General features: G+C 47.7%; 1 protein-coding gene across 3 annotated transcripts; it reads left to right on the top strand.

Annotated features, from left to right (window-relative positions):
* Nucleotides 1-4,922: 4,922 nt before the first annotated feature.
* Nucleotides 4,923-16,269, top strand: U2af1 (U2 small nuclear RNA auxiliary factor 1). 3 transcript variants are annotated; one of them, XM_027394369.2, is made up of 8 exons: nt 4,923-5,081; nt 8,083-8,170; nt 10,760-10,826; nt 14,421-14,470; nt 14,552-14,650; nt 15,008-15,141; nt 15,229-15,321; nt 15,984-16,269. In XM_027394369.2, the coding sequence occupies exons 1-8, from the start codon at nt 5,038-5,040 to the stop codon at nt 16,126-16,128; spliced, it is 720 nt and encodes a 239-aa protein (XP_027250170.1). In that variant the 5' UTR covers nt 4,923-5,037; the 3' UTR covers nt 16,129-16,269. The 3 variants fall into 3 exon arrangements, with proteins under 3 accessions (XP_027250170.1, XP_027250169.1, XP_027250171.1); XM_027394368.2 differs by lacking the exon at nt 10,760-10,826 and adding an exon at nt 11,589-11,655 and having other exon boundaries at nt 4,924-5,081; XM_027394370.2 differs by lacking the exon at nt 4,923-5,081 and adding an exon at nt 11,589-11,655 and having other exon boundaries at nt 8,106-8,170.
* The last annotated feature ends 7,474 nt before the right edge of the window (nt 16,270-23,743 follow it).

Below are 23,743 nucleotides of genomic sequence, written 5' to 3'. Positions count from 1 at the left end.
ATTGTCCAGTACGGAATGAAAACTAAGAACAAAAAGTATCTATTTCATGACTCAAATCAGGGCCTGCGCCAGGATTCCAAATCAAATACATTCACATTTTTGCAACTAAATTCCTCATGCTACTGACATAAATAGCACAGCTATTGTATTACACCTGGCTTCCGGTTGACTATCTGGTCTCTGCTACCTAAATAGTAACAAAGTGACTTGTTAAATTATAAGTTTACCGCACACTGTAACTTTTCTAATGTTGATTCCTGGGAAAGCTTTGGACATAGGTGGGTTCTGTAGAAGCTAAATGCCTGTCTGTATCTTCTTCCTCCTCTTCTTCTTCCTCCTCTTCCTCCCCCCCCCTTTTTTTGTTTTGTTTTGTTTTGTGTTTTGTTTTTGAGACAGCCCTGGCTGTCCTGGAACTCTCTTTGTAGACCAGGCTGGCCACTTAGTCACAGAGATCAGCCTGCTTCTGCCTTCCAAGTGCTGGGATCAAAGGTGTGTGCCACCACACCTGGCTGCCTGTCTGTATTGATCCCTTATGAGCCAGCAGGGACAAGTGTTGGCGGTCCTACAGCTGGAGGTGGGCATCAGAGGGATCCGAGGGGAGTAGCGAATCCTGAGGTGGCTCCAGAGAGGTAGTGTTTCGCCCAGAGAACCAAGTCACCAGACTTATGACTACGGTGGTCTAATTTTTGTTTGTTTGTTTGTTTGTTTTTTGGTTTTTTGAGACAGGGTTTCTCTGTGGCTTTGAAGGCTGTCCTGGAACTAGCTCTTGTAGACCAGGCTGGCCTCGAACTCACAGACATCTGCCTGCCTCTGCCTCCCGAGTGCTGGGATTACAGGTGTGTGCCACCACCTCCCGGCTTAGGCTGGTCTAATTATTTTAGTTTTTTTGTTTTGTTTTTTGTTTGTTTTTTCTATTACTATTGTGGTTGGCTGTTTGGTTTGGTTTCTTGAGACAGGCTCTCTCACCATGTAGGGAGGCTTTGAATTAACAGAGATCCTACTGCCTCTGCTTCTTGAGTTCTGAGATTAAAGGCATGCACCACCATGCCAGATTTAGGTTGGTGCACCAGTATGCCTGACCTGGGTTGTTTTCTTTGTTTGGCTTGGTTTTTCAGAACAGAGTTTCTCTGTGTGGCCCTGGCTATCCTAGAACTTGCCCTGTAAGCCAGGCTGGCCTTGAACTCAGATCTGCCTGCTTCTGCCTCCCAAGTGCTAGGGTTAAAAGTGTTTGCCACTGGCTGGGTGGTAGTGGCGCACGCCTTTGATCCCAGCACTCGGGAGGCAGAGGCAGGCAGATCTCTGTGAGTTGGAGACCAGCCTGCTCTACAGATCAAGTTCCAAAACAGCTTCCAAAGCCACAGAGAAACCCTGTCTTGAAAAACAAACAAACAAACAAAAGCAAAAAACAAAAATAGAATCTTTGCACAAGCAGGTCACATGGTATTATACGGTCTGTGGGAGCTCACACCCCCACACTGCCTCATTCTACCTATGTTAAACTCATTCTAGCAAGTTCCCCACCGTTCAAGGACAGTGTGAGGTACTTTATGTATAAACTCAACATTTCCTCAGATGCCTTTAATCCCAGTACTTGGGAGGCAGAGGCAGGCGGATCTCTGTGAGTTTAAGGCCAGCTTGGTCTACAAATCAAGTTCCAGGACAGGCGGGACTATTACAAAGAGAAACCCTGGCTCAAAACACCAAAAACATTTTTTTCAATGTTCTCTATTCTCATGTCTTTGGATGATGAGCTTTGGGGGTAGAGAAGGCAGTCTACCCCACTAGTACTGGGAAATGTAGTTCGTTTGGTAGAGCACTTGCCCATCGTGTATGAGGCCTAGGAGTGGGGATGCAGGTCTGCAATTGTAGCACACAGGCAGAAGCAGCAGGATCAGGAATTCAAGGACATCCTCAGCCATATAACAAATTCAAGAGCAATCTGGGACATAAGTAATGTCCTTAAAAACAGAGTGGAGCAGTGGTGGCACATGCCTTTAATCCCAGCACCTGGTAGTCAGGGGCCTACAGATCTCTGAGTTCAAAGCCAGTCTAGTTTTCATAGCAAGTTCCAGGACAAAGAAATCTTGTCTTGAAAAAACAAATAAATAATAATAAAACCAGAAAGAATTGCTTTGGCCCAGAGACTATGCAAGCATGTACTGATGAGGTCAGCTGATTGTCTAAACACTTGCAATTGTGAAAATGGTTGTGTTGATTTTTTTTTTCTTTGTTTTTTGAGACAGGGTTTCTCTGTGGCTTTGGAGGCTGTCCTGGAACTCACAGAGATCCACCTTCCTCTGCCTCCCAAGTGCTGGCTTTAAAGGGGCGTGCCACCACCACCCGGCGATTGTGTTGATATTGATCTTGCCAAGACAGTGCCAATATCTATCAGTGGTGGGACATCCTAACACTTCCCAAGGCATTTATCTCCCCTCTTCTTAAAGGGGGGAGATAAACTCCTTTCACAAAGGGAGGGAAAGTAAATGTCAGAAACATGACTATTCAAAAGGGATGGATGTGTGGGGGGCTGTGCAGAATACGGAAGGCTGGTTTTTCTTCCAGGCCAGCTTATCTGTTAGGAATTCGTGGCACTTATATGAGAGCCAGGCAGGGAACATTTCCTGGTTTCCTTTGCATAGGAGGCAAAATGCCCACGTTCACACCTGTGGCCTTTTCCATCCTGCCGGCTTCACCATGGCACCTGTGGTGCCTCTTAGCCCACCCTACCTAACTAGACACGGAGCCGGCAAGCTGCCTCCTCAGCCCCTGGCACTTGTTCAAGCTATAGTTTCCATGCAGCAGATTCCCAGAAAACCTGCCGGTGTGGTTTTCAGCTGTTTCCGGATAGGAAGCTTTCCATCCGGGCAGGTTGCTTTCCATCTCGGCACTTTTGCATATTCATGCTCACCTTTAAAGTTCAATCACTCCTGCTACTTTGCAGCTTGTCATGACCAGCACACCACTCCCTGGCATATGGTGGCACCCTCGTTGCCAGCTCTATCGCTGGCAAACATATTCCCACATATGCACGTATAAATTCCATTTATCTGTATCTTTATTTTTTTTTTCCCCCTCAAGACAGGGTTTCTCTGCATAGCCTGGGCTGACCTGGAACCTTACTCTGTAGATAAGGCTGGCCTCAAATTCACAGATCTGCCAGTCTCTCCCTCTGAGTGCTGGGATTAAAGGCGTGTGCCACACTACTGCCCAGCTCATTTATCTGTGTTTTAAAACAAACTGGGGGTGGAGCCTGCGGTTCTATGAATGCTGAAGAAGCATTTGTACCACCAAGTTACATGCCCAGCCCTTCTCTCTCTCTTTTTGGAAGATCTCACCATGTAGCCCTGCCTGGTCTGTAATTCCCCATCTGCATGGCTGGCTCTTGGGAGTCTCTGCCTCTGAGCATGGGATTAAAAATTGCATCAACAGCCAGGCGTTGGTGGTGCATACCTTTAATCCCAGCACTCGGGAGGCAGAGGCAGGAGGATCTCTGTGAGTTCGAGGTCAGCCTGGTCTACAGATCGAGTGCCAGGATAGTCTCCAAAGCTATACAGGGAAACCTTGTCTCAAAACAAAAACAAAAACAAAAACAAAAACAAAAACAAAAACAGTTGCATCAACCCCTGGCTTCCCAGCCCTTCTTAAAACTTTTTGCACTTGACATTAGAGTCACTACGCCCAAAATGGCCTTGAGTTTTTGAACCTCCTCATTCAGCCTCCAGAATAGCTGTGATTACAGGCTTAGACAACCAGAGCCAGCTTGGATTTTTCCATCTTTCAATGACTCTTGGTCATTATCATTGCTGTGAAACCTTGACTGCTTCTTCTGGCTACCTAAATGAGAAGGATTTCATTCATGTTTGCTGCTTTTTGGTGAAGTTGGCATTTTTGGAACCTATCCTGGCACTCGCTCTGGATACTAGGCTGGCCTCGAACTCACAGAGATCTGCCTGCCTCTGCCTCCCGAGTGCTGGGATTAAAGGCGTGCGTCACCAACGCCCGGCTTCACTTAGCTTTTTTAAAATGTATTCATGGTGCAATTATGCCCAAGGTCACAAAAATACATTTTTGACAATGTGGACTAGCCATGAGCAGTGGACGACACCTGTATCCCAGCTCCTCTTTAGGCTGGCTAAGGCAGGGCTATCACTAGAGCCCAGAAAAATTAATTCTAGAAAACCTCTTTAAAGCACACACACACACACACACTGGGGCTGGAGAGACGGCTCAGCCCTGAATGCTCTTCCAGAGGACTTGGATACGATTCCTAGGACCCACACAGCCACTCACAAACCACCTGTAGCTCCAGTTCTAGGGGATCTGATGTTTTTCTCTGTCCCCCACGAGCACGGTTTAGTAGAAGAGTCAGATATAGTTTAACAGAGTCCCACTCACTGAGGACCGCAGCTGTGGTTTCATGAGCTCCCAATGAGTACCAAGTTCTAGATGCAGTTGAGTCCATGAACAAATGGAAATGAGAGTGTACAGGTAACATCAGCCAGTCAGTGTTTGTGCACGCCTTTAATCCCAGCACTGGGCAGGCAAAGGCATCAAACTAAGAAGACCCCATAGCCCGGGTCTCAGCTGGAGATAACAGGATTAGGATCTGCCTGGAAATTTGGTAACATGAAGGTCAGCTGGCGACTGGGGATGCTTAGGCTTAAATCGCTCCAGGAGGCCGGATAGGGGTCCCTGTATAGAGCCGCACCAGAAGGAGGCCTGCTGGGCAGAGGGCGCGGTCCCAGCAGCGGAGCGGGAAACCGCGGCGGCGCCGAGCACGCGCGGAGGAGCAGTTCGCAGCCCAGGAAGCCGGCAGCGCGCGGGACCCGCCCGGGCGTCAGGGAGTGCGCAGGCGCTGGGGTCGGGGGCGGAGCCTCCGTGCGTTCTTTCTCCCGCCCCGGCGCAGACAGCGCCTCTTGCCATTGGACGGCGCCTCTACGACGGGCGTGGAGAGCGTCGTCGCGTCCGGTGACGTCTTCCGAGGACGTCGGGGTAGTCGGCGGCGTCGGCTGCCGTGTCGGAGGCGTCCGCTGGAAAATGGCGGAATACTTGGCCTCCATCTTCGGCACCGAGAAAGACAAGTGAGTAGGAGCGGCCTGGCGGGGCTTGGGCCGGGGCGGCGGTGGGCAACGGGTGCCGGCCGAGGCAAGCGATGGCGGCGCCCGGGCGTGGCGGCCGGGAAGGCCCTAGCGGGCTCGCGCGTCCGGGCGCCGCTGCCTCGTGGGCCGGGCGGCGGGACCAGGCGGCGGGCGGGCGGGCGAGCGGCTCGGGCCGGGCCGGGCCTCGGGCTCCGTGGGGCTCCGCGCCGGGTTCCCCGCGGGACTCAGCCCCACGCCGAGCTCCCTCAGCCAGCCGCCCTGGCTTCTGCGGGGAGTTAACACTTTTCTTGCAACTTTGGGCATTAAGTGTGGTGTCGGAAGTGCGGTGGCACCATGGCAAAAACTCAGTCTCTGGGGTGTGATCTTTGGCAGCGGTATGGACCGGGTAAACCTCCTGCCTGTCTAAAAGCGTTGCCCGGCCTGCTTTCTTGTCGAAGTTAAGTAAGGTTTGCATAGAAAAAAAAAAATTCCGCTTGTGTTTGTTTGCCACCGTGGCACATGCTCATTCCCAGTGTGCTGACTGAAGTTCAGGCTAAAGGAAACGTCTTCAGGCGCTCTGAAGGATAATTCCTACTTTGGAAACCTAAAGATTAAGCGTCTGGCTTAATCTGCTCTGAGTAAGTAGTCACCATCTTGGTGTTCCTGAATCTCGCACAAGGTTCACACTGAAAGCCTCTGTCTTTGCAACAGATAACGTTTCTGGTGCCACATTCTCACTGTTGAAAATGTTCTGCTTTCCAGGATGGACGCTGTCCGATCAGGCACCTTTACACGGATAGAATCTGCTGTGTGTGAAACAGGGAATGTTTCTAAGTCTCCCACCCAAATCGGCAGTCGTAGAGACATTTTACTGGTTGTCAGGTCTAGGCCAGTCTTAGAGAATCAGCTGGGATAAAATTTGGGTGGTGGTCCACACCTTTAATCCCAGCACTCGGGAAGCAGAGGCAGGTGGATCTCCTTGAGTTAGAGACCAGCCTGGTCTCCAGAGCAAGTGCCAGGATAGGCTCCAAAGCTACACGGAGAACCCCTATCTTGCGGGGCTGGGTGGGAGAATGGGGTTCTCAGGAAGTCAAGGAGGAAGGCTGTATGTGTTGTGTTAAGAATGACTAAAATATATTATAAGGACTGAGTGTTGGAGATGATTCAGTGGTTCAGAGTGTGAACTGCTCTTGGAGAGGCCAGGAGTTTGGTTCCCCAAATCCACTTCATTCGTTCTGACGTCTCACAACCACCTGTAACTCCAGCTCTGGAGAGATCCATTGTCTCTGGCTAACACGGGCACCTGCACTTCGGTGTACACATCCACTCCCACATATACTTTTTGGTTTTTTTGAAACTGGGTTTCTCTTCATAGCTCTGGCTGTCCTGGAACTCACTCTAGCCTCAAACTCAGGGATCCACCTGCCTCTGCCTCCTGACTGCTGAGATTAAAGGTGTGTGACACCACTGCCCAGTTTCCTTGTACTTTTATTTCAGTAGTTTAGACTGAAGCAAGTGTTTGCTGGGAGTGCAGAATTGAGAGCTGTTTCATGTGGAACCCTTGTGTGTTTGCAGCTAGAGATTTGTCTAACAAGCTCTTTGTTTTCAATTGATTCCTTTTGGGGGGTGGGTTCGGGACAGGGTTTCTCTGTGTAGTTTTGGAGCCTATCCTGGCACTCGCTCTGAAACCAGGCTGGCCTCGAACTCACAGAGATCCGCCTGCCTCTGCCTCCCGAGTGCTGGGATTAAAAGCATGCTCCACCAACGCCGGGCTTTTTTTTTTTTTTTTTTTTTTTCTTTCTTTCTTTCTTTTTTTTATGTGAGTTGGTGGTTTGTCTGCCTATATGTCCATATGAGGATGCCAGATTCCCTGAAACTGGGGTTACAGTTGTGAGCAGCCATGTGGGTGCTAATAATTCCCAGGTCCTCTTTTGAAGAGCAGCCAGTGCTCTTAACCGCTGAGCCATCTCTTCAGCCCCTCAGTTGATTTTCTAAAGAGATATCGTCTAATCAAATTAGGTTGTGTAAAGTAAGCTCACTCGAAGTCATCTTCCTCTCCTGATAAATTCGAAGACTCTACTGTATTTGTTGCTGTGTGATCTAACTAGAGGATAACTGGTCCTCCAGATTTCATTAAGGTTGAGGCCTTCAGGCTTTACTTCAGGGTGAGGACCTGAGCAGATGGCTCTTGCTAAAAAGTCTCTATGGGACAGCATTCCTGCCGAAGCTGCATCAAGTAAAAGTTGCTATCACAGATCTTGCAGACTACCCAGCACCTGATGATGATTTTGATTGGTTGAGTTCCATGGAGTATCTGGGCAGTGCTAAAGGGGCTTTGTGGCAGACAGGTGCTTGCTCCTGTGTGGTTTCTAAGGCAAGCTGGGTCTCCAAATAGCATACTTGCAACGAAGTTTCCAAGGAAATTGTCTCTCTAAACATGAGTTTGGAGAGACTGTGGACTTTGTTTTCTTATTTTTTTGTTTGTTTGTTTGTTTTGTTTGTTTGGTTTGTCGAGACAGGGTTTCTCCATAGTTCTTGTGGACCAGGCTGGCCTCGAACTCACAGAGATCTGCCTGCCTTTGCCTCCCGAGTGCTGGGACTAAAGGCGTGCACCACCACTGCCCGGTGGGTTTTTTGGGGGGAGGGTTGTTGTTGTTTTGATAATGACAACACTTGGGCCTGTGAATAAGAACACATATCTCACTTAGTTCTTGGAACAGTGCCTTATTGTCATTATCCTTATTTTATAGGTGACATCCAGGACCCAGAGGGTGGGGCAGTCTTTAAAAAAGCAAAGAAGATATTAAAAGGAGAGGGGGCTTAGAGTTACAGAAAGCATTCTGTAGGGATCTGGAATTATGACCTCTGACATGCTGCCTGCAAGAGGAAACACAGCCAGCTGAACTTCCGTGATTGGAAGAAAAGTAGCTGGAAAATAGGATTATGGTAATGATATTTCTGTCATATCTTCCCAGAAATAATCTGTTCTTATTTTCCCTTACAGAGTCAACTGTTCGTTTTATTTCAAAATTGGAGCATGTCGTCATGGAGATAGATGTTCTCGGTTGCACAATAAACCGACCTTTAGCCAGGTTTGTGTGTTGTTGGGCTTTTTTTTTTTTTTTCACATAAATTATCAAAAGTTCTTGCACTTTCAGGGGCAATTAATGTTTCTATGCACTTAGCAAGTCCTTTTTTTCCCCTTAGTTTTCTTTTGTTGCAGAGGGTGGTGGACTCTCCCTACCCTAGTGGGAAGTCCTGCTGTTCTTAGCCTTAGAGGAGCTCCTTAAAATATGGTGGAGACTTAGCTGAGGCTGGCTCACCACCCTGTTCTCCCTTCAGACAGACACTGGCGAATGTAGTAGTGAGGGATGCTGGCATGGGTGTTTGTCAGCAGACACAGACAGTTTCAGTGGGCATCGTGAGCATAGAACTGTAACGATGAAGATGGGCAGAAATTGACCCTAGCGGGTCTATTCAGCTCACTGAGGTGCTTGTCTTCATAGACTTAGGTCTGTCCAGGTTAGACTCAGTTCCACTTTATTTGGTTTGGTGGGACAGGGGAGGTTGTGGGGGAAAGGCAAGGATTTGGTCCCAGCAGAGACTTGCAGATGAATTAAGAGGGCAGGGATTGGAGGGTCTTTCTGAATCTGCCTAAATTGGACTGTTGAGTTCATTCTCCAGCCCAGGACTACTTGCCGAAGCCCTCTGAGCTTTGAATACTTTTTTTTCTTTAATTTGAATTAGAAACAAGATTGTTTTACATGTCAATTCCAGTTTCCCCCCCCCCCCCCCCCCCCCCCCCCAAACTAACACCCTACCTATCCCATACATATCCTTTCTGCTCCCCAGGGAGGGTGAGGCCTTCCATAGGGGGTCGTATGAGTCTGTCTTACCCTTTGGGATACGGCCTAGGCCCATCCTGTGTTTCTAGGCTCAGGGATCTCCCTCCATGTGGGGTGGACTCCCAAAATCCATTCCTATGGATACATCTTTTTAAGCATACATTTTTTCTTTCATATATTTTGCCCTTCTTGCCTACTGTATTGTTTTTCTGTGGGAGTTTTAAGAAATTAGCCAGTTGATACAAGGAGATAGAAGAAAGGGATTTTGGTTTAGAGTGTAAGTCCTCAGGAAACCACGGCATCATCTGTTTTTTGAGGGGACACAATAACCTCTTCCCAATTATCCCTGGCCACCCCATGGTTAGTGTAGGAGGCATCTGTCCTCTAATGACCCCAAGGTCCCTTTTTGTGAATTTTGATGCTATCAAAGCACCTGCTTCAAACTGTTATGAGTGTTGTTTGACTATTAACAAAATCTCCCACCTAACCCAGTGGTTACAGGCTGCTGACTGACTCTGCATGCTTTAGTGTCTTTGTGGGGAGTTAACAGGCACGTGAGGTGGTGGGCAGAGAGAGCAGTGTTCTTAGCCCTCTATGAGCCAGCAGGCCTTTAATGTCCCACAGATGCCTCCAGTGGCCTGAGCACTGTGGCCTTAAACAAGGCAGGGAGGGGCGGGGTTCCATGGGATGTAATGAGCTCAGCGTTACATTAATCACCTCAGTTGGTTTGGTTGACTAGTCAGAGGTAACTTTTACATTACTTTCCTACAATGAACAGCCCTCGTATGCCCCAGTCCTGGGGAAACCTGCAGAGACTTGCCACCATATTCCCAGTAGAAGCTTGAAAGTTAGCGTTGGAAAGCTCTGAAGGTGCAGACCCAGGGTGGTAGAGGACTGCTTTAGCTCAGTGGTTCAGGGTGTGTGGTCTCATGTTCAGCCTTCTCCCCGTGAGCTCCAGTAGCAGGCGTGTTCCTCGCCCTACACCCTTTGTGAAGAAACAGAAGCCAAGCCCACTGGTCTTCGAAGTGCTTTCTAGCATGTTGTTGAGAGACTGTGCTCTAGGTCACAGTCTGTTGGCTAGCATTTTAATTGTAGTGTAATTCAGGGTGGGTTTCTTTGTAAGCTCGTAGTGATGTGGACGTGAGATTGATGTATTATATTAGCTTACTAACTTAAACATGGTTTGTTTTTTCAGACAACTTGATTTTAAGAAGAACGGTACAGTGTAAGGTTTCAAGTCTGCCTGATCCAGTTTAAAGCACAAGGGCTAACAGGATTTTTTTTTCCTTAAAAGAAGGATCACAAAAGAGCAAATGTTTTAACTATTGTATTATGTAAACAGAGACCCACCAAGAAAGTGTAAATAAGAGTCAGGTATCCAAGACAACTGGCGTGGCTGTTTTGCTAAGAAACCAGAGTACTGCATACGGTTGAAGTATGCATTTGTTTAAGAGAGAACTTTGTGTGGGGGTATGATTATTTTGTGACTTTTCAATATGTTCAATATGACTTTTCAATATGTGCTGGCTTGAAGTACAAGAAAGTGTTAGTGTTCTCTTATCTTGTATTAAAGCACTTTATTGGTAATGGGGACCACTCAAAACAACAGATACAGTTCCTTCTTGGTTGCTGGCTGACTTGACCCAAGTCACTGCTCAAACTCTGTTTTCATAATATGATGGTTTTGGTGTACTTGGCACAAGACACAAGTGTATGACTTGTGAGAAAAACAACAAACAAACGTTACCCGTTTGCAAACAAACTGTCTCTTTGCAATTGTCTAATATATGCACAGCAGCCAGTAGAATTCCCCTTTTTATTTTTTTTTCCCCGCAGACCATCTTGATTCAAAACATCTATCGTAATCCCCAAAACAGTGCACAGACGGCTGACGGCTCACACTGTAAGTCCCACAGTTGGAGAAATTTTTTTAAACGATGGTGTTCAAGAGCCCACTCTTAATTGAGACATAACGCTGGCTCTGAGCTGCTGACATAGAGCTGTTGCAAACAGGACACGGTGCTGGAACCGCGTGGCGCACAGCCAGAACTTGACAGGGGCCGCACTCAGGAGGCCCTTCTAGGGAAAGTCACTGGCTGGCCTCTCCTGTTGACTAACATTTGTCATGAGAGTGTCAGCCCACAGGAAGCGGGTTTTAACCTGGGTAGCCGATTTCGGCTTTACAGTGACTGAACCCTGGCCTTCCTTAAGTTCTTTCTGTAAAGTTAAAATGTAGGAATATTAAGGTAAGTTGCCCAGTAAGTGTGGGTTTTATTTCACCATTATAATTTTTCCTCTAGGAAGTGGAGATTTCATGGCATGAGATTATTGTATTTCTCTGGTACAGCGCTTGGTTCATCGCAGGTGTGAGCACTTTTCCTCTCAGTCTGTCAGCTAAGAGCCAGTGCCGTCCTTGCTTGGCTGGCACTTGGCAGTGGAGAGTCCGCTGTGGGCAGAAGTGCGATATTGGCATCTCATGAGATCTCCCAGCACTGCAGTGTTAGTGTAGTTCAAGACAGCCACCAACTAAGGGAACACCTCTGCTCTAGGAAAATAACCTGCTTTCTTTTCAGCACCCACTCAACTGAAGCGATCGTCACAGGCAACCGGTTAAGTGTGTACATTTAATTTCCATAATATAAAGTTGTTGCGTTTTGTATTTCAGACCATTGCCCTCTTGAACATTTACCGTAACCCTCAAAACTCTTCCCAGTCTGCTGACGGTTTGCGCTGTAAGTTCATACAAGTTCCTTCCCTGGTCCCCTGGGCTTGCGTGTCACAGCTCAGTGTCCACTCCACCCAGTCTGCTGTGCTAGTGTCAAGAACCGCCTTCCTAGAAGTGGCAGGAGCTGTTGTCCCCACTGACCTGCTGGAGAGCTGAACTCCTGTCCCTTAGTCAGAGGATGACAGGACTGGCAAGGGCACCCTTGAAGTAGTTGGGACTTGCTGCTCTTTGCTCCCTCCGCACTTGGACCGTCACCCTGGGATGCACTGGGATTGAGTTCGAGGTCTGCTCTTCCCTCTGAAGAGCAGTAGTGACATCTGAATGGCTCTCACTTTCTGAAACTTGAGTGTAAATTGCTTAGAAATTTTCAGATTTTTAGCTTTCACTAGTTTCATTTCCATAAACTCTGCACGTCAGAGGTCATGCTCTTTCGTGAGGGCCTTGTTCTGAGTGTTTCCCGGGTGAGGGTCTGCAGCTCGCACTGAGCCGAGTGTTCCCGCTGCACCCTGCAGGTGTGCTGACCAGATGAGCACTCAGCAGAAGAGATGCTCCGGGCCAGACACCCACTTGCGTAGGTAGCACTTCAAGCGAGCTTCAGGAGGTAGCCTGCTACATTTGGTTCATGGATGGCACTTGATGGGGCAACAGCTTAAACTGGTGTCAGTCAACATTACAGTTTCTTCGTGGCCTGGGAATTCCTACTATATATTTAAGTTTTATAACTGTTCTACAGTGGAACAATGAGATGCAGTCGTGTCCAAACCCAAGGTAGACTTCCCTTGGATGGCCACATGCTAAATCCAGCACACCTCTGACCGCAACGTCCATCTGTTGGTTGGCTTACCCTGGGTAATAAATGGTCCCAGGGCCACCACCTGCTGGAGCTAGCCAGGCTGGGAGGCCTCTGGTGCACGGGTCTGTGGATCGGGCTTTTCATATTGTTTCCCTGCTAAGATGCTGGGTGTTTGTGGTGTCGATCCTGACCTGACAACAGAGCACTCTCTAAACTGAGGTAGTGTTCATCTGACAATCCTTGGTTTAAATACTTAGGTTTATTTTATTTTTAGAAGTAAGGTCTGTAGGAGGAGGGAGGTGTTTATGTGTGGCTTTATTAAGTAACGTTGGTTCTCCTCCCTGTCCTGGGGTATAGCAGATGGAAAACATGGTTGGTAACAGTGATTGTTCTTTGTCTGTTTGTTCACTTGGGGACTCTGCGTACTGACAGGATGTTGTGTTTGCTCTCTCTATTTGCAAATTCACAGAATGTTTGGGGTATACTGTAAACTGAATTTTCAGCTCTTATTAAATCTTCCAGTTCTGGAGTCCAAGTTGTAGAAAGTAAATGAAACTAACTCTTCATTTTAGAGCAAATTAGTTACCACCTTGACATTTGTAGAAAAATGCACATGAGATACACAAGTTAAAGTTGAATATAAATCTGTTTAAGAATAGTATTTCTTTAAGTAGTAATTTTCTAAGTTTTAGTATTTAAAATATAAAAATATTGAGCCCGCTGCTGATGTGTCTGGCCAGTGTCTTGGTGTGCTGGTCTCAGCCTTTTGGGTCATTTTTACTGATGGGAAATGAGGAAGTAGCTGTCAGTCTTAAACCACTACCAAATGGTTTTCAGGGCTCTTAGAACTCAAAGCTTGGGAGTATCTTCATGTCCCGATTCTCCCTGACGCAGAGGGCCTGTCTGCCATTGGAGCAGGATTCTCAGCCATTTGCTGTTGCCTGTGACCTGTTCCTTTTCAGGCAGGATGGGGCACCCCTGAAGGTGTGGTCAGGTACCACATATGGGGCAGGCTCCTGTCAAGAGAGCCTGACAACATTAAATAAAATTTGGATTTTCAGGCCAAATCATTTCCTCAAAATTGAAAATACCTAACCTGAGATAGGTTAGAAAGGGAGCTCAAGTGGTCAAAACAGGGACCTAGATTGGGTCTTAGTCTCAGATAACCAAGAGCTTTGAATGAGCAGACACCCTTGGTGTGACCTGTGAGCTCTCCTCTTGTCCAGGAATATGGCTTACAGAAGGTGTTGATTGAAGACCCAGTCTGGACAGCATGGCCCCCAAAACCCTGTTGGGCCCTTGCCACCTACTCGCCCAAGTGTTTGGAACATAACTATTGACATCCCGTTCTGTGGGGTCTTGGAATAAGGATGAGGGAGTGGTGGTTGGGATAGAGTGAGACTGGGCAAAAGTGTTGGTGACTAGCCGTGACTTCACTACTGCATGGCTTATGGATAGTAAACTTGGTGCAGAGGTTGGGAACACCTTTAACAAGATCTAACTGTGTATAGAGAGACATCCAAAATGCTGGAGTCTGGTGGCTTGGGTTTCAGTCATATCAGAAAGAAGTTTCTAGCTTTCAGAGGTTGGCAGTGTCTAAAGGCATATGAGCTCTTGATCACTCACCCTGGTTTCAGCTTCCATATTGACCTAAATGAAGGGGAAATCTGTATTTATCTGGCCTCCAGTCTTAAGGAAGACATCTTTATTTTAAAAGGTCTTAATCTAAGAGTCACCTTTTCCCTTGAACTTGGTGTGACCCTTTTGGTACCTACGAAAGCTGGCTGTGGTTTTGGTAGCCGGGACTGAGGCTGTGGTGGGCACTTAAGATCTCAGCAACTCCAAATCACAAGCAGTTCGGTGCTCCTGTAGCATGCAGCTCTGGCCTGGCGTCCTCTAGACAGTCACTGTAGCAGTTGAGCTTGAGGACAAACAGCAAGGCCACAGGGCTCTCACCAGCTGGGTGTCTTTGGCTACAGGTGCTGTGAGCGACGTGGAGATGCAGGAGCACTATGACGAGTTCTTTGAGGTGAGCAACTGGGCGCAGGATGGGAGGGCGGCCATGCGATGCTGGGCTATGCAGTTTTCCTCAACCCCTGTTCCCCTTCAGGAAGTCTTCACTGAGATGGAAGAAAAGTACGGCGAGGTTGAGGAGATGAATGTCTGTGACAACCTAGGAGACCATCTGGTGGGGAACGTGTATGTCAAGGTACAGACAAGTGGGATGTCATGAGTTGCCATCTTGGTGGCTGTGGTCTAGTGAGGAGAGGAGTAACTAGGGTGGAAGAGGCTTAGACTGGTACAGATGAGTCTGCATACTTTGTTTCTTTTTCTGAAAAAACTCCCTATGGGAACACTGATATTGCTCCTCATGATTGGATATGAAAAGGTAGGCAGCACTTGGTGGGATCTTAGGCTGTCCTGGGTCTATCATGAGGAGGATTGGTGAGATTTGACTGCATCAGCCCGTAAGTGCTTTACTTCAGTGAGCGTGTGATAGTAGTGGGGTGGAGAATTAAACGTTAGCAACTGGAGTGGAGTGGCAAGCACTGTCATTGCTTTTCAGTTCCGACGTGAGGAGGATGCAGAGAAAGCTGTGATTGACTTGAATAACCGTTGGTTTAATGGGCAGCCAATCCATGCAGAGCTGTCCCCAGTGACTGACTTCAGGGAAGCCTGTTGCCGCCAGTATGAAATGGGGTAAGGAAAAGCACAACCCGTGTGTGGTGGGTGGAGCTCAGTCAGTGTGGACACAGCATACATAACATGTCTGGTTCTGACCCACAGAGAGTGCACAAGAGGGGGCTTTTGCAACTTCATGCACCTGAAGCCTATCTCAAGAGAGCTGCGACGGGAGCTGTATGGGCGTCGGCGTAAGAAGTGAGTCTTGGGTTTATGGTGCAGTGGGAGGCTCCCCGTTGCCCAAGGAAAACCAGGCCTGGGGTGCTTCTTCCCTGGTGTGTCCTTTCAGACCCTGGTGCATTACTTCAGATACAAAATGCTGGGGAGAAGTTTGCCCCCTGCTGTCCAGGGAGGCACCTGTGTTCCATAACTGCACATGCCTGCAGGGATTTCTGATGGTGTGTGGGTTGTCTGGTTTTGCATACATGGGGCCATCCCGCTGAATTGCAGACAGGTGGGCGCAGAGAGCAAGGGTCAGATGAGTCCAGTGGGTCCATTGATTCTAGAGAGTTCTCACCCTCTCCTAGTACATGTAGTTCAGGAAGTGCATATTATTGAGATTGGTTAGATAGTCATCAAGAAGCAATTCTCCTTCCCCAAAATTTAGCCCAGTGGCTAGCAAGTCCTAAGGAGTGGGTTGGGTTGGAAAAGGGCTGTGTGCAGCAAGTCGGTGTGGGCGTCTTCGGGGTGTGCATCCAGGCCTTGCTGCGTCTGTTTTGTGCCGATTTCCCACAGCATTTGGTTGGTTCTAAAGACTTATAGAATGCTGAGTGTATCACCATCTTCAGTTTGGGTGTGTGTCCCACACTGGGGGATTGGAAGTGCTATGCTTTGATGCCATTTTCTTGTTCTTGATCCAGGCATAGATCCAGGTCCCGATCCCGGGAACGGCGTTCTCGATCCAGAGACCGTGGTCGTGGTGGCGGCGGAGGAGGTGGAGGTGGTGGAGGACGAGAGCGTGACAGGAGGCGGTCAAGAGACCGTGAGAGATCTGGGCGATTCTGAGCCGAGCCGTTTTTACCGTGTGTCTGCTAGACAGTGTTGTAGTTGGTGACAAGCCAGTTCATAATGGGATTTTTTTTTTAAAAAATAACAAAAAAAAACAAAGATGGGTTTCTGAATAAAATTTGTAGTGATTATACAGTATTGGTGTGACTTCCTGTCTGCAAATTTTTTCTTTTTAAATTTATTTTCTGTGCATTGCTGTGAAGGTGTCAGATCCCCTGGAATTGAAATTAAAGTGTGAGCTGCCATGTGGGTGCTGGGAATTGAACCCCAGTCCTTTGAAAGAGCAACCAGTGCTTTTAAGTGCTGAGCCATCTCCCCAGCCCCTGCAGTTTCTTTTCTAAAAGTTCTAGTCCCCTGTCCTTAAGGTAGGTTCATATCGCTGCTTATAAACAAAACTCGAGGGCATAGAATCATAGGTGAGGGAGGGTAGCTTCGTTAGGAAAGCTGCTCTATCTAGTGATACTCTGTGGCCAGGAGTTTCTCTTCAAGCATTGTGGGGGCTCTGCTTTTCCCTTCACAGCTAATGAGCCAGTGTCCAGCTGCAACCCTCTGAGTACATCAGGCTATGGATGATGTTTACAAGAGAACATGTCCTGGGGTGAGATGCAGCTCTGGGACCTGTTAGGGCCACATGACCTGTGTCTTCAAGCCAGGTATCAGTAGTAGTGCCTTTGGATGGGGTGTGCCTGGTAGGACTGGCTGGCTGACTTGTGTTTGTTTACATGCCTGGGAAATGCCCAGTAGCACAGCCACAGAGCCCGATGAACACACCTTTGTCCAAGGCCCGTGTGGTGCCTTGCCCTAGACTACTTGTGTTGTGAGCTAGGGTAGGTACTGTGCTGCCTGTGTAGATATTGTTGAGGGTGTTGACATGCTGTGGCCATCCATTACCAGGCCGAGTCAGACATCAACCATCTGAGGAGCATGCAGTCACTTCTGAGTCCTGACAGCTCTTCACCCAGGACAGGAACCCTCTGTGGGTGTCCCATGGATTGCTCTAGTAAGCATCTGGTCACTCCCATGTGTCTGGAACATTGCTCTGGCAGTGGGAAGACATGGGGCTGCCCTCAGACATCACACAGCACTTCAGAAAGAAGTACTACTTCCCCAGTCTTTTTCCTGGAGACGGTTGGCACTTGGGGTGATGCTGCCCCTGTGCAAGACAGGCTTTGTTGAAGTTCAGATGTCAAGGGTTGAATGTGAGCCTGTGAACCTCTCCACCTGCTCATGTTTGAATGCTTGGTCTGGTGCTGTGGCTTCCGAAGGCTGTTTAGGAGGTGGAACCTAGAATATCCAAAATGTCTGTCAAATGATGCCTCAACTTCTGAGTAGGAATCTAACTGCACAAGACACTTCAAGCCTTTTTTAACCGTTCAGTCATGTAGCTGCTATCTGTAGGTTCAAGTGAAAGATTAGGGTTTTAGTAAAAGTGATTTTGAAGTGTCTGCAAAGGCACATGGACAGCTTGTATCATGATCCAGGCATGAGAGGCCACCTCCAACATCAGTGTGAGTCTGATCATGTACTGTTACCCGGGTTAGGTTCACAGTTGGGGGCCCTGACAGCCCTAACAAACCAGGATTGCCCACACTCAGTAGGCCAATTACAATAAAATACTAGTGAAAACTACAAAAGGGGGATTTATTCAATATGACCACCTGGGGAAGAGGACCAAAGAAGTCCAATGGCCACCTCCACCAGTCCATCTTCAGGGGATTCCAACATTAAGTTTTCTGTGTTGAAAACGTGGTGGGTGTACATGTGAAGGGTGGGTGTACATGTTACGGCACACATGTGGAGGTACAAGGCCAACTTCAGGAGTTCTTGCCTTCCACCTTTCTGAGGCGGGGTCTCCTTGATTCTCTGCACTCCCAGCTAGCTGGTCCTTAAGCTTCTTGCCATGAGCCCCAAGACTAGATCTGCACCACACAGCTGCATCTGGCTTTGTAAGGCGACGGGACTCATGGGGCTTTACTTGGGGCAGCCTGAAGTTTAGGTTTGAATGGCGGTCAGAGGTGTACACAGGTAAGCAGTCTGGTCAAGGAAGGTGTGTCTCTCAGGTTTCTCCTGCAAAGTGGTCAGAACTGAGCGAAATCCCTGTGGGAGAAAAACTGCCCTCTTATTGCTATTCTCTCAGCATTTTACTCCCGGGAATTGCAGGTTTTTGGAGTCTATTGTTACAATTTTTGATGGCCAAATGGAGAGACACAGTCATCTCTGCAAAACATCTTTCCTTATGGTACCCCTCAACTGTGTGACCTCCAAAATTAGTGGCTTGTTAATCAAGTAGAAGAAGAAAAAAAAATGAGATTTTGCTCTGACATGGTGGGGGCAACCTCAGGGGGCATTGTGTGAGCAAGGGTTTCCTCCACAACTCACTCCTGTCGTCTGTGGCTTGTGAGTGACAAGAGGCTCCCCAGTCTGTGGGCAGGCACTCAGGCCTGTAGCTGACCAGGTGTTTATGTCAGGGCTGTTTGGAGAGTACAGAACGGAAGTAGAGAGATACAAACGATGCTTTTAACCAGGGGCAGGTTAAGGGCTCACATTTTCCTCTGTGTCCTCCCATCCAGACCGTGACCTGTCACACATGGAGGGTAGAGAATGATGGCTGATGGTACTGGGTGTCCTTTGGAGTTGACCAAATATTGAAATTAAATTGTGACAACAATCTCCCAACTCTGAGAATACTACAGACTGTTGTGTTTATTTCAAATGTCATTGTGAGCAGGGGTAGGATGGGGGCATTGGACTCCAGGTCTGAGGCTACACATGGATATTCTATAAAAATGAGTAAGTACCCAGTCGGGCGTTGGTGGCGCACGCCTTTAATCCCAGCACTCGGGAGGCAGAGGTAGGCAGATCTCTGTGAGTTTGAGACCAGCCTGGTTTACAAGAGCAAGTTCCAGGACAGCCTCCAAAGCCACAGAGAAACCCTGCCTCGAAGCCCCTCCCCCCCAAAAAAAGAAAACCAAGAAAATTGAATTATAATTTAATAATTATAATAATCAATGATCCACAAGGGAGGACAACTATTACCCAATGAGGGCCAGTGATTAATGTAGGAAGAGCGATGTGGTTAAAAACATCATTTGGTGACAAATGTCGATTAAAAATTGGTTCAATGTTGATATTAGAGTGTGAAAGACCAAAGTATCTCCATGGTTATTAAGTCTCCCCACAAGATACTGAGTAATTAGAACGAGGGGCAGAGGAACTTCCCAGGGAGATAGAAAGGCAATTACCCCAGCCACACTCTCACAGTTGGGACCAGAGCTGGAGATGGAGCCCAGCTGACAGCATGCTGGCCAAGGGTGCATGAAGACTGTGGAACTATATATCCCAGAACTCAGGAGTTGGAGACAGGACCAGAAAAGTTCAAGGTTACCATTGGGTATATAGCAATGGTAGATTTGAGGTCAGACTGGACAAATGAAATCTTGTCTCAAACAAAAAGTTAGCATAACATCAGCAAGGAGACAATACAACCCCTGACAGAAGCCGGTCATAAACTCAGTATTCCTTTCACAGCCTGAGGCAAAGTATGTCATTCCCTGGGTCTGGCCAAGAGAAGGGAAAAGCACACAAATCAAATCGATGGCCGTTCTACAAAAATGCCTGTCCTGGGCACTTCAAAGTGTTCCTGTTCCTCAAACACAGGGTAACCTTGGAACTGTTCCAGATGAAAAGGGGCAGAAGTCCAGGGACTTGGCAGAGAACAACGTTGGGGCCACTGGCAAACTAAATAATGGCAAGTAGCTGGGGCACAGTTTGCAACCATGTTAAATTCCTGATTTGACAGGTGCATTATGGGTATGGAAAATGGTCCTGTTTTTAGGAAATGATCAAGTGTTGAAAGGGAAAGATGACTGTGCTGGCTAAGTGTTTTTTTGTTGTTTATTTTCTGTCAGTTTGACATGATCTAGAGTCATCAGAGAAGTAACCCCAAATGAGAAAATGCCTCCATCAAATTGGCCTTTGGGTGGGCTGATGGGGAATTTCTTTTGGATTAATGACAGATTAATGTGGGTGATGCGACCCCTGGGCAGGTGGTCATTGGTGCTATAAGAAAACAGGCTGGCCGGGCGTTGGTGGTGCACGCCTTTAATCCCAGCACTCAGGAGGCAGAGGCAGGTGGATCTCTGTGAGTTCGAGGCCAGCCTGTGAGATCGAGTGCCAGGATAGGCTCCAAAGCTACACAGAGAAACCCTGTCTTGAAAAACCAAAAAAAGAAAAAGAAAGAAAGAAAGAAAGAAAGAAAGAAAGAAAGAAAGAAAGAAAGAAAGAAACAGGCTGAGCAAGCCAGTAAGCAGCTTTCCCCTCTGCGTCAGTTTCTGCTGCCAGGTTTCTGCCCCTGTTCCCGCCCTGACTTCCCTCTAAGATGTAAGCCATATAAACCCGTTCTTCCTCAAGTTGCTTTGGTCATGGTGTTCTTCACAGCAACAGAGAGCTAACTAAGACAGGGTCTCACCTGTCTACAGCTTGCTTCAACAGCTCAGGTGGCATGAGTGTGTGGAGAGAGAGAGAGAGAGAGAGAGAGAGAGAGAGAGAGAGAGAGAGAGAGAGTGTGTGTATAGAGAGAGTGTGTGGAGAGAGAGAGTGTGTGTCTGGAGAGAGAGTGTGTGTGGAGAGAGTGTGTGGAGAGAGTGTGTGTGTGGAGAGAGAGAGAGGGTGTGTGTGGAGGGGGGACAGGAGGAAAAGTCTGCATGAAAGTCTCTTGACATTTCTTCTCCTTACTCTTTTCCCACTCCTTTTCTGGCAGTCTGAATTAGGTAAAGATAGTCAATTTTCAATAAAATCAGATACTATACATATTAGTATTCAGGCCTGCCCTTGGGGTTCTGACAGGATACGCCCTCAGCTGCAGTCACTAAGAGCACCACCTGTGCATATTCACTAAGTTCCCTTTTAAAGGGCCCTGCCCACCTCCCATTTCCCTTCCTCCCCCCTCCCTCCTTCCCCTCTTCCTCCCTCCTATCCTCCTTCTCTCCTCTCTCTCTCTCTCTCTCTCTCTCTCTTTCTCTCTCTCTCTCTCTCTCTCTCTCTCTCTCTCTCTGTGCCCCTGCTCTCCTCTCTCTGCGTCTTTTCTTTTGCTATTCCTAGAGGCTGGTCTCCCCTCTATCCTCCCCCTTTTCCCTTTCTCTTCCCCCCAATAAAAAAAAGCCTCCACCCAAGTATCCAAGCTCTGTCTTAAGGCATCTTTCTCTCTATCACCGCTTTTTAAAATTACAATACAAATTATCAGAAACTTACTTAAACATGTTTTTGTTCCCACTTGCATGGGACAGAAATGCTGGAAACTGGGGAAGGGCTTCTTCTGGCCTATTCCTCTCCACTTGAGATGGCAGCCAGCCAGGGGCAAGTGGTCTTGTCCAGCATAACTTCAATGCATGTCAACATCTTTTTTTTTTAAGATTTTATTTGTTATGTATACAACATTCTGCTTCCATGTATATCTGCACATCAGAAGAGGGCATCAGATCTCATAATGGATGGTTTTGAGCCACCATGTGGTTGCTTGGAATTGAACTCAGGACCTCTGGAAGAGCAGTCAGTCTCTTAACCTCTGAGCCATCTCTCCAAGCTGCATGTCAACATCTTTACAGAGCTGTTTCTCCATCCAAATTCTCATGTTCTCTTAAGGACACCTATCATCGTGGATTTAAGCCACTAGCATGGATGTGATTTATTTACTTGGATTTATTTATTTACTTTTTTTTTCTTTTAAGAATTTTTTTTTTTTTTTTTTTATGTATACAGGTGCTTTGTTTGCATGTATGCCTGCAGACCAGTAGAGGGCATCAGATTGTAAACTTCCATATGGTTGCTGGGATTAAACTCAGGACCTCTGGAAGAGCAACCAGTGCTCTTAACCTCTGAGCCATCTCTCCAACTCCAAGACCTGGATTTCTAAATATAGGCCAACACTCGGGAACTCGGGAAAAGGGTTCCTAGAAATTCCTGTTAGTGTTCTTGTCTTTGGTATGACAGAATGAGTTATACTGGGAGGCAAGACAACTCAGCATGCTAAAACCCTCCTAATAAAAAGCCTCCTCAGTCTCCTCTTGATCTCTAGGCCCAAGCTCCGCCCCTCCCTCTTCCCTCCAGCCTCCCTCCAGGCTGGCACCCTGTTCTCAGATCCACCTTGCTCTTGCCGGAGCCACTTGCATTTTCCAGTCCAGAAGACTTCTCCCTGGAACAAGATGCGGCCCCTTTGATCAAATGTCACCTGTGGATGTGTTTGGTGGCCCAGATCCTCAATGCCAGCTTTGGGGAAGCAGGGAGATCAGGAGTTAGAGCTCACCACCATGTCTCAAGAATCTACTAAAAACAGTGCTGGGGAGATGGCTCAGCAGTTAAGTCCTCTTCCAGAGGATCCACGTTTCAATTCCCAGAACCAACATGGTAGCTCACAATGATCTGGAACTCCAGTTTCGGGGGATCTGACATCTTTTTCGGGTCCCTGTGAGCACTGCACACACATGTGTACAGACATGCACACCTGCAAAAGTGCCCATGCACATAAAGTAAAATTTACATATAATATTTTTTTCTTTTTCAGAGACAGGGTTTCTCTGTGTAGTCTTGGCTGTCATAGAACTAGCTCTGTAGATCAGGCTGGCCTCGAACCTACAGAGATTCACCTGCCAATGCCTCCTGAATGTTGGGGATTAAAGGGGTGTACCACCACCACTAGGCAATTTTTTGTTTTTGTCTTTCGAGACAGGATTTCTCTGTATGTAGCTTTGGAGGCGGTCCTGGAACTCTGTACCAGGCTGGCTTCGAACTCACAGAGATCCACCTGTCTCTGCCTCCTGAGTGCTGGGATTAAAGGCATGTGCCACCACCTCCTGGCAGAATAAATCTTTTTTAAGAAGCAAATTCTAAAGAAACAAAAGTGAGGCAAAGTGGCCTATGCCTTTAACCTTGGCACTCGGGAAATAGGGATAGGGGTGATAGTATTCGGGCATCTGTACTGGCCTGTCCTTGGGGTTCTGACAGGATGCGCCCTCAGCTGTAGTCACTAAGAGCACCACCTGTGCACATTCACTATGTTCCTTTGTAAAAGGGCCCTGCCCACTTCCCATATTCCTCTCTGCTTCTCCCTCCCCCCTCCCTCCTCTTCTGCAGCTCCTGTCCTCAGAGGGTGGTCTCCCCTTTCTCCTTCCCCCTTTTCCCATTGACTTTCCCATTAAAAAAAAAAATCTCCATCCAAGCTCCGACGTTTGGCGTTTTTCTCGTACGCGCCACTTTTTAAAATTACAAGGGATCTTTGAGTTGGAAGCCAGCTGTTATTTATTCTACACAGAGAGTCTAAAAAAAAAAAAAAAGAAAAGAAAAGAAAACCCAACAACAAATAAAACAGATCACCTACTTAGCCACAGGGGTGAAACTCGTCAAAATCAGCCTATTAATTTATGTGTTTGCTCCCCACGCCCAAGGAGTATGTAGGCCAGGTTGACCTCGAACTCAAACTCAAGCTCCTCCTCCTTCGACCCCATCCCAAATGCTGGGATTCCTGGCATGCTCCACCACGCCCATTTTAACCTCAGTGGATACCGATATAGGGGCGTCCTTCTGGTGGCACCGCTGAGCCAGGCCGGTTGCTTGGGAG

This window comes from Cricetulus griseus (assembly GCF_003668045.3).
Source record: "Cricetulus griseus strain 17A/GY chromosome 1 unlocalized genomic scaffold, alternate assembly CriGri-PICRH-1.0 chr1_0, whole genome shotgun sequence".
Classification (NCBI taxonomy): domain Eukaryota; kingdom Metazoa; phylum Chordata; class Mammalia; order Rodentia; family Cricetidae; genus Cricetulus; species Cricetulus griseus.
Note: the sequence above shows the minus strand (reverse complement) of the source record. Positions and strands in the feature narration are given on the sequence as shown.